A 10373-nucleotide genomic window follows, 5' to 3' on the forward strand; every position below is an offset into this window, starting at 1 on the left:
TAGAGCAAACATAGAAAATGACACATTGTGCTAATGAATGTGCTTGGTTTCCAATAAAGGCAAATTCCAAAGAGTAAAACCTTATTAATTCAAACCACAAGGGGCCATAATACTTGAACTTTCAACTGCCCAAGTTTAGTTATGCAATATTTTTATGCAAAGAACATAATACTTCATCTTCTAGAGAAGGTATACTGAATCATCTATAATTCTGAGTTAACCATTATTTAAAAAAAAAAAAAAAATCAAGTAAACCAAAATTGGAAACTCAACCGGACAGTTTATTGAGGGCATTCTCTTAGGGGAAGGACAGTTTATTAGGGACATTTTCTTCTGAATATAAGTGAGAATTTATAAATGGAGCTGGACGTGTGTGTTTTCCAGACTCCATGCAACCAGTCTCTCACTTTCTTCCACCAGTCACTTGATACTAGCTGGAGATGAGGCCCATCCCCTGATCTCACCCAGAGCACAGCCTGTGAAGAGCAGAATTTTTGGCAGCCGTGTAAGGCTATGGCCCAGCGTAGGAGCCAGGACTAAGTACTAGTCATAAATCCCACAGTCTGCAGGTCAGAATTATCCTAATACTGTACCTTCTTTTATTTGTGCTCCGTGGACAAGTGAAAGCAGATCCTGAGAGCTGCTCAGCATACAGATTGTAAGGGCAGACTTGAGGATTGTTCTAAAACAAAGGAGGCAGTAGACAACATCACTTCAATCAGAAAACCATTCCAACCTTCCCACCAAGCAATTCAGTGGGGGCATTCTGTCCTGGATGGGGACGCTCTGGAGCACTGCACATGACCATCCCTAACCCATACACATACTTTTTGTAGCAAATGTTTAGGTGACTTTCCCCTTGGTTAGAAAAGTGAAACCTGCATAATGTAGAACATTTATAAAATATAACCTGTTATCTCACCATCCAGAAATAACCCAATGTTAACACACTGGTATATTTCCTTCCATTCTTATCCTTCAAGATGGGGATCCTGTGATGAATGATGTGTGTAGTCCTATAATGATCACACCTTTTTATTTTAGAGCAAATATTTATATCATGAGCATTTTTTCATGCTGTAAAATATTCTTCAAAATTTTCGAAAAAAATTTTGTTTGCCATATTTTTGCTCTTGTAACCAACACTAGGGTAAACATCTTTGTGAATACATTTTTAGGACTGGTTATTTTCTTATCACTGTCATATCTCCGGCTGTTCAAAGGGACTTTAAGGAAGTCCTCTTAACATTGAGCCTCCTGAAAGTCCTAGAGTTAGTCTCACTATTTCAGATTGGGTGCTTTCCCATAAGTAGTCACCACCCTGCTTTAATCTTTGTATTGTCACTGTTCTGTATCCTAACTGTCTTAAAGATTTGTGAGACTCCTAGACAATCTCAGGAACAATGGTGGGTGGAGGTGCTTTGGCCTGAGGGCTATTTATTCATTCTTACAATTCAGAGCTCTCTGAGCTAATATTCTATTCATTCATACCTGTCCTTCTGGAAGGGCACCTGGGCAGCGAGGGTCTTCCGAGGCACACTCGTTCCCAAATCCAGGAATGTACTACATAGGACAAAGACACAAAAGCTATCATTAACAGGATTAAAAGAGCATGTCACAACATTGATAGTCTAAATGAAAGTAAGAATTTCCATATGGACATGTGTTTGTGTATGATGTTCATATAGAATATGTTTTCTTTTGTCTCAGCATGTGGGCCATTCAGGAAAGGAAATAAGCTCTATGTGAATTTTAAAGACCACCAATCTATTGGGAGAAGACTGAAGCATATTGCATAGACTCTCCACCCTTAGCTGTACTTAGTTGATTTATGGGCTTGTTCTTAACGATCCCACTCCAAGAACAACTTATTTCTTTTTTCCAGCAGGAAGTTCTGGAGAAGGGAGATAACTCAGGCATCCTGTCATCTCCAGATTCTTGGGATCTTACTGGGCCTGAATGGCAACCTCCCTGAGTAGGGAGCCCCATTCCCCTCCACACTCTGAAATAAGCAGCCATGAAGAGGCAATACGGATCCAATCTACAGCAAACCCTTATTATCTGGTTCACCTATGGAACACTTGTGTATATATTTCTATTTTTGTGATACATGAAAACACATTTGAAGATATGAGAGGCTTTCAGGAGGAGTGTCAGACCAAGCATGTCCACCATGGTACCATGGCAACTACTTGAGTGCCAGCTTTTTACTTTGTACCCAGAGGGGAAAAAAGTTAGGGACTTTCTTAACAAAACAAAGTATGGGAGCCCCTGCATTTACTCTTACAACACTTAACATACCTGTGAGTTCTTGTTCACTGTCTGGCTTCTCTGTCAGTTGATAAGACCCATGGAATCTGTGACTAGAACAGTCCTATTTACCTGTGTGTGCTCTGTGCCTGGTTTACCAGAAGGTACTCAACAGATATCTATTGTCTGATTTAGCCTTTCCCTTAGAGTCTATTCTGAGTGTATGTGTGATGCTTAAAGTGGGGTTAGAACCCACTCTCCTCTCACTTAAATATATGAAAAAAAAAAAAAAAGGCCATTTTCTTCCCAGAGTTGTTCCTAATAAATGTACTTAATTTTAGCCTAGGATAATGAAAGTGCAGCCTTGTTCAGTGAGTGAAATGCCACCATCTGAGCACATGTCTTTAAGAGATATAAGAAGGATGTAAGTGGGTGGAGGGTAAGCCCTCCAGAGTTCTCAGCAGTGTGGAGAAGGATGAGCTAAATGCATTATGCCCGGATGTGTAAGCAATGATCAGGCTGATAACTGCTATATTGGGGAGGAATATCAAATATGAAAAGTTATGACCTAGAAAGCAATGGAAGCGAAATTATTCTTTTTGCCTCCAGACACATTTTTTTTTTTTTTTTTTTTTTGTATATGTGAAATCTATCAGCACTAAAAACACCGAGTTCTATTATACACAGATAGGTTAACAGCAGCAGCATGCAGTTTGGGCTGATTTCTTGGGGAAATGGCCGAGCATCCAGCATTCCGGCTCTCCACTGAATACAATTTTCTTCTTTCAGAATGGACCTCATGCTCACCGTCAGTGGGATTGAATTTGAGCTGCTGAGAAATGGTAATGATCCCAAATTATCTTCAATTTCGTAGAATGGAATTTTAGACCAGTCTTGTGACTGAAGTCACTGAGCATTACATCGCCTTCACTTTGCTCAACTGCCGTATTGTTTCTCTCTGCAAGAGAGGCAGGGAGGTTTGAGTGCTGAGGAATACGGCAGAACCTTCTCCAGGCATGGGTGGGTTTACTTATTAATACCTTCCCCATTCTTCCCAACTGCTGGTCTCAGAACAGAGTCCAGAGTTATATGTATTTTGGGAACAAGGGAAAAGACACTTAGTATATGTAGTGCTGAAGCATTTGCTTCTGACTGCTTTAAAAAATAGAAAAGAAAGGAGAAAGAACAGCTGGTAGTTTGGAAGGGAGCCACCCAGCTCCGAGAGAGGTGTGAGTTCTGAGCCGGTTTCTGCATCTAAGCTGTGGTGCATTGGCAGAAGAGGAGGCGGAAAATGCTGACTCACTCTCCAGTCAGTCGGCTTTTCTAATCCTCAGAGAGAAGAATTACAGATGAGTTTATTAGAGCTTTCAAATGCTATGTCCCTTACTGCCGAAGGCACCTGACTTGAGGAAGCAGAATTCTGCAGCTGCTTTCCCAAGGCGCCGAGATCAAGGGCAGAATCGGGACTCTGCTTATATCAGCTGTGAAAATCCAAGCGTTCGACCGCAGCTGGTTCAGTGACTGTGTACAAATACACCTTATGCAAGAAGAAAAGAAAATCTAACATTAAGCAAGTGAGTTTGTATGTTTCCTTCAGTCCAGGTTCTTGAATAACTGAACCCATCATAAAAATATGATTTCACTTTTTTCTGAGAGAATGATCTGAATCTTTTCTAAATGAAAGGGCAGATCACGGGGCTCCAGGTGACTTCAGTGCTGCTGGTGTTCTGGCAGCTGCCTAATATACCGCTTTTTAATCCTTATCTGGTCCCCAAGATGTGCTCTGTGTGTCAGAGTAAGTTTATGAGGTGCTCTCTCTGGACTCTGATTCTGGGTAACACCCCTGTGGGATGGGCAGATGGTGCACTTCACTGCCTTCCACTAAGCATAAAGGAAAGAGAGAGAAGACAGGGTGGAGAAGCAATTTGAGCTACCTTGTTCCTGTGGAAAGGGTCCAGTATTTCTGATGAACTGTGTTGGGAACAGAGAACAGAGGTTGTTGGGGACTTGCAGGTGATTGTGGTAGGCTGAGTCATGACCCTCAACGTTATCTCTGTCGGAATCCCCGGGACCTGTGAGCGTTACTTCATATACTCAAAGAGACTTTGCAGATGTGGGTGAAGTAAGAATCTTGAGATGAGTTACCTGGATTATCTGGGTGCACCATAATTATAATCACGTGTCCTCCGTAGAGGGAGGGAGAGAGAAATCTGATTACAGGAGAGGAAAAGGCAGTGCCGTGAGGGGAGCAGAGGCTGGGGTGGTGCATATCCAAGATGGAGAAGAGGCCTCCGTCACAGAATGAGGGCAGTCTGGGGAAGCTGGATTTTGGCCCCGGGAAAATGATTTACAGTTTTGATCCCGAGAATTGTAAGAGAATAACATGTGTTGTTTTAAGCCACTAAATTTATGGTCATTTGTTATAGCAGAAAGAGGAAAGAAATAAAATGACAGTATTAGGGGTTCCCACCTCTGGGGGGAGAATAGAATCACCCCCAGAAATTGGTTAAACACAGACCCAGACCAAATGAATCAAAATATTTGGTGGGGTGGGAGGTGGAGGGCAAAGTTTGGATATTAAACAGCCCTTCATTTTAGAAATGAGGAAATCAAGATTTGTCAAAGTGAAGCAATGTAAGAACATGGGGTGATCTTTTTGAAATTTAATTTTATTATTTTGTCTTTTGAATTTTCTTCCCCAGTTATGCTGCTTTTATGTAAGTGTGATTTCATTTGAGGCTTTGTGTTGATATATCTATTAAAATGAAATAAAAGCTGAGAAGCATATATTTTTTTTTTACTTATATAATGTTTATTGATTAGAATGATGCAATCTGGCTCTCTGTATTTGGATTCCTGATCTCTAGAGCTAACCTTTGCTTGTGGAGATTAGACAGCAGGCAGGGAAGAAAGCCTTTGAAATTGAGAACAAAGACCAGCATGCAATTTACATTGGTCTGCTGGTGCTGTGCATAATAAGTTGCTAAAAATTTCAGCAGGATAGGACTTTAGATATAATTTATTTATAAATGGTAAGGATGTTTCCAACCCCTGCTGAACTCCCCCATAGGATTTTCATCAGGAAACAGTGTTTTAGGCACTCTCCTTCTGAGACTTCAGCTACCACCATTGATATGATGCCCTGTCATATCTATTCTCCCCGCCCAACCCACTCCCTGAGATCCAGACCCATACATCCTACCACATCTTGGGTATCTCAATTTGGCTGTCCCTTCAGCTGCAACTCTCTTGGCTCTCAGAACATTCTGGGCTGTCTGCAGGTGCCATGCCTTTGTACTCAGTGTTTCCTCTAGCCCCCACCTCTTTTCATTTAGCCAATTTCTACCTCTCCCTTGAGACTCAGCTCGGAAACAGCCTCCTTCAAGAAGTTTCTCTTGACCTTCCCAGTCCAGACTCAGTTCCTTTCTGATTATAATCTGTGGCACCAGTACTAACACATAATATTTGCTGAATGAAAGAATGAGCGTTCTTTTGCAGCCTTTTTAACTCTTGGTGAGGCATGAAGATAAGCTCATTTTCCTCAGTGTGGAGTGATTTCAGGATCCCTATCAACTAGGGAGATGTTTGATTCTTCAGGCTCAGTATCAGCTGAAGGACATTAGGGAAGTGCTCAAACTCTGTATCCTGAAAGAAGCCTGCAGTGCAGCCCACTTGGCTTGAGTAAAAGTTCTGGGCAGTTCTATTCAGTTCCACATGCATGTGTCAGGCCCTGTATTAGGTATGGTTTTAGACACTGGGGGAAAAAATCCCTTTACCTGGACTGAAGGCATTCAGTTTATTAGATGTCACTAAAACTCCTTTCGGAGCCTGGGATCTGGATTCAGACAAACCAGGTTATGATCCAGTCTCCATCACTTGGAAGCAGTGACCTTGGGCAAGTCACTTAATCTCTCCTAACTTTCCTTCCCTTATAGGTTAAATAGAAACAAGAGGGCCTATATCCTGGATTTATTTTGAGGATTATAATATAAGTTAATTCATTAATAGCACATAACCCACATGTACTTTTCAATTGCACATTAAATAATAAAAAGTACTTATTTCCTAGAGGAAGTGCTAGGGCCTCTACTGGCCAAGGGCTGATTGTGGATCCTCAAAATAATTGACTGGATAAAGCAAATCTAATTGGTTGGCTGGAGACAGTCCAGGAAGCTGCAGCAGTGGGAAGATGTTGGGGTTTTGGGGCTGGGAAGCAGACACTGAGAAATGTGTCTGCTCATGGTGAAGGGGAGCACTTATGGTGTCTACAGGTTTCCAGGACATTTCAAATGAACAAAGGCAAGAGACAGACAAGGAAGGCGTCATCTCCTTCATCTCTTCTCTTTATCACCTCTCCCTCAACCCCCCAGCCTCAGCCTCAGCCATGCCTGCGAACACAATGGCAAAGCCTCTGAACACAGGGTTTTGGAACGGGACCTTGTTAAGTCCTTTCTGACCCTGGTACTCTGGAATTCTCGGAAGCTTCCATAGGTTCTGGCTGAAGCAGCTGCAGCAAACTTGGCAGAAAGTCTCTTACCTTCAGCTCAGCCATTGTCCTTCTGCTGCAAGAGGGATGACTTCAGGAAACGCAGGCCCAGAGAGGGTATGAAGCCAAATTGCTTCTGTTCCTCCTTCAACCCACGCTCTGGATGTTATTCCCACCACTTCACTGTGCTCCCTGGTTAGCAGGCAGCTCAAACGAGAGACAAGAATTGGCTAACTGATAACTAGGGAGAAAGTCCAGCATGCTTATTTTCAAACTGCTTACACAATTGCCTTTGGTTTTTGTTAACCCCCAGCTGTTTCTGGAAGAGTTTGCAGAGGCCTATCATCTCTGCATCGGAGGTAAAGATTAGCCAATTACGTGTTCCAGTGAAAAGAAGGAGGTTTCTTACTTAAGTCAGAGAATGTAAAGCTCTCCAGGAAGGGAGCCCTGGTAGTTAGTACCTGCTGTATGTGACAGAGGCTTCCCCACTCAGTCCGGACTCAGGCCCGGAAGGAAGAGGGCAGGGTGTTCACTCTCTGCAGAGTGTGACAGAATGAACTGTGCTTGGACACAGGTGTTTACACACAACAGCTTGAAACAGGGATGGGGGCTTGACAGTGTCTGCATGTGCCTCCAAGGGATGAGCTGGGTGAACTTTCCAGAGCCTGAAGTGCTTCACTTAGAGCAAACGGAGATGTTTACTACCCTTCCTCTTCATTTCTTAAATTCATGAAGTGTTTTTTTATAAATTCATTAGGACTCTTGTTTCCTAATATGTTTATCCTTCTAAAAACAGATTGAGAGATTACTTTCCAGCTATCTTTTCTATGACTCCTTCATCCTTCATCTTGGCTGTTCTCCTTAGCCATGGTCAGACATTCACTTCTTGGCTAATTGTATTCAGGAAGAAAGAAACCATATATCAAGTACCTGTTTGTGCCAGATTTTTCCACAGACATTATCTCATTTAATTTCACAAAAACAATCTTGTACTAAGTTTTATTATCACAAACTTTAATGCAACAGACCAGGCAGGAAATGTAGTCTAGATGGTTTGTCAAGTTAAGACTTCTTTATGAAGCTCTAATTTTTAAACACTGGCAACCAGAAATGAATGAATGAATAAAACCATTGTGATAGATTGGTTGTCCACAATTTTCTTCCATCCTGGTATGCATGCTCTTTTGTAATGTTGACTTTGCTGCTCTCCCCAGTGAGAGAGACTCCTTAAATCTTAAATTTTGATTAAGAGCAAACACAACACACACAGGGCCTTGAAAAGTGCTTGTGCCTCGGGATTTGTCCACTTCTTGCGATTACCATGCCAAGAAGCTGGGTTAGTCTCCTTGAGAATGAGAAACCACACAGAGAGAGGTTTGGGCAGGTTAGTCAGCACTAACTGCCGGACATGTGAATGAGGCAGTTGGTCTGCCAGATAATGACAGACATAGGAATGATCCCAGGTGAGAACAGCAGGAGAACCACCAGCAAAGCCTTGTTCAAATTGCTGACTCATAGAATTGTAAGCAAACAGAATGGTGTGTTTTTTGCTATTAAGTTTTGGGGTGGTTTGTTAAACAGTGGGAGATAACAGATACAATGATGTAAAGAACATGCATGTAGGTTTGAAAATATGGGCTGCCAGTTTAGACCCTCTGCCCCAGGAACCCTAAGTTCCCTTCAGAGGTCCCCAGGCTCCAGCATACTGCGGTTGCAGCAGAATGATTTGACTGTGTATGAGGCATTAGCAGGGAGGGGGCCGGACTAACACAATAAATGACAGGTTGGTAGCACACTGTGTGGCTTGAAGCCTAAGTTCCAGGCAGTTATAGGACATTTCAGCATATGTCAGCATAGACAGATGACTCTGTTATTATGCAAGCTTCCCCGGAATTTATATACACACCTGGGAGCAAGTGGTGTGTGTTGAGAGAGGCCCCAATTTTACTGAGTCTGTTTTTGTTACTACTGCAGTATGCAAACTCAAAATCAAAAATGAATTTAAGAGGGGCGCCTGGTGGCTCAGTGGTTTAAGCCGCTGCCTTCGGCTCAGGTCATGATCTCAGGGTCCTGGGATCGGGTCCCGCATAGGGCTCTCTGCTCCGCAGGGAGCCTGCTTCCCTCTCTCTTTCTCTCCTGCCTCTCCATCTACTCGTGATTTCTCTCTGTCAAATAAATAAATAAAATCTTAAAAAAAAATGAATTTAAGAAAACATATTTCTTACATCTGAGTTTATGGGTTCTTTGAATATTAAATCTATTGATCCTGGAAGTTCGTCTTTGATGGTTAGGGGGAAAAAATGATAGTCAATAAAAGACAAGGGAGAAGCATTACTGCTTTATTTTTCCATAAATTCTTATGTTCTTTCCACTGAATCAGTTGTGAAACCAGATTTAAGAAGTGTCTAAGTTCTTTCCTAAGGTGCAGGAGATTTCCAAAAGTGTAAGAAAGTGGTCACAGATCCCTGACTGGATGAAAATTACTTTGAGAGACTTGAAGATATTTGAAAATTGAACAACCTATCCCTGAACTTTATGGATTTCTCCCAACTGGCTTAACTGTATTTCCTTTTTCTGTTTTTATGATTGTGACACAATAAAACATGTCTTTGTGTAACTACTATGTGCCACACACTGTGCTATATACACAGGGGATATGAGAATAAATAAAACTCAGGAATTATCTGATTTTATGTCTGATGATTTTCCATCTTTCTTAATGGAATCACACACTCATTGCTTTATTTTACAATTTTTGAGGACCTGCTATGTGCCAGATCCTTTGAGAGGTAGAGGATACAAGGATGACTAATGTAGTCCTATTCTCACTAGAGCACATGCTGGAGAAGACTAAAATAAACAGGCTTTTATAACAGAACCATACTTGCTGTGACAGGGAAGGACCCGGGTGCCATTAGAGGGATTGAGGGGCACATAGTCCTGAATAGGAGGGCAGGGAAGGCTTCCCATAGTAGATGATATCTGAGCCAAGTCACATAGAATTAATCTGATAAGGCATGAGCAGAGGAAAAGAGTGTGTGCAAACAAGGGGAAAAGAGCAGTGTCTTTAAAGAACCGTGTTTAGGGCAGAAATGGAGGTGTCTAGTGAGGGAAAGATCTGGAAGGGGAGAGTTTTGGCAGACAACTGGAGCTGGGGAAGAGGCCTGCCTTCTGGGCAGGGTGTAGTTTTAGCATTCAAAAGACACCCAGTGGAAAGAGCACATCGAGTAGGACTAGGCAAACAAATCCTGAACCAGACAGAGTCAGAGTATCAAAGTTGTGAGCAACAAGAACAAAGATGCTAAAACCAGGCAGAGGAGGATAGTCAGTGAACTGATACAGGGAGTATGTGAGGTGGAGAATTTGAAAAGGACCAGGAATCGGAGAAACCAGATATCTGCTTCTCCCAGATTCTAGTACAAATTGTTTACGCTCCACAAAAGCTCCAGAAGAAAAGTCAGAGAACTTCCAGACTCACAATTAACAGGGAGTGGACAGTAGGTCCCAAACCAAGTGTAAGAAGTGATTGACTAAAACTGCAGACCCCTTCTTTCATTGTACTTCAAGAGAATAATATCAGGAAGTATTTTAACCTCCAGTTAGGAAACTGGAAGATTCTTCTCTAGGACAGTAATCC

At 42.1% G+C, this 10373-nt stretch overlaps 1 protein-coding gene across 1 annotated transcript in view; it reads right to left on the reverse strand.

The window, feature by feature from the left end:
- HGD (homogentisate 1,2-dioxygenase) overlaps window positions 1-7176 on the reverse strand; it is a 43295-nt gene extending 36119 nt beyond the window's left edge. The window contains exons 1-3 of the mRNA XM_082712075.1: window positions 6788-7176; window positions 1492-1563; window positions 594-682 (exon numbers count right to left, since the gene is read on the reverse strand). Of these exons, the coding sequence (XP_082568201.1) occupies window positions 594-682; window positions 1492-1563; window positions 6788-6802 (176 nt within the window). The 5' untranslated portion in view covers window positions 6803-7176. The remainder of the gene's footprint in view (window positions 1-593; window positions 683-1491; window positions 1564-6787) is intronic.
- Window positions 7177-10373: the final 3197 nt, after the last annotated feature.

This window comes from Mustela nivalis (genome assembly GCF_964662115.1).
Source record: "Mustela nivalis genome assembly, chromosome: 1".
Lineage (NCBI taxonomy): Eukaryota > Metazoa > Chordata > Mammalia > Carnivora > Mustelidae > Mustela > Mustela nivalis.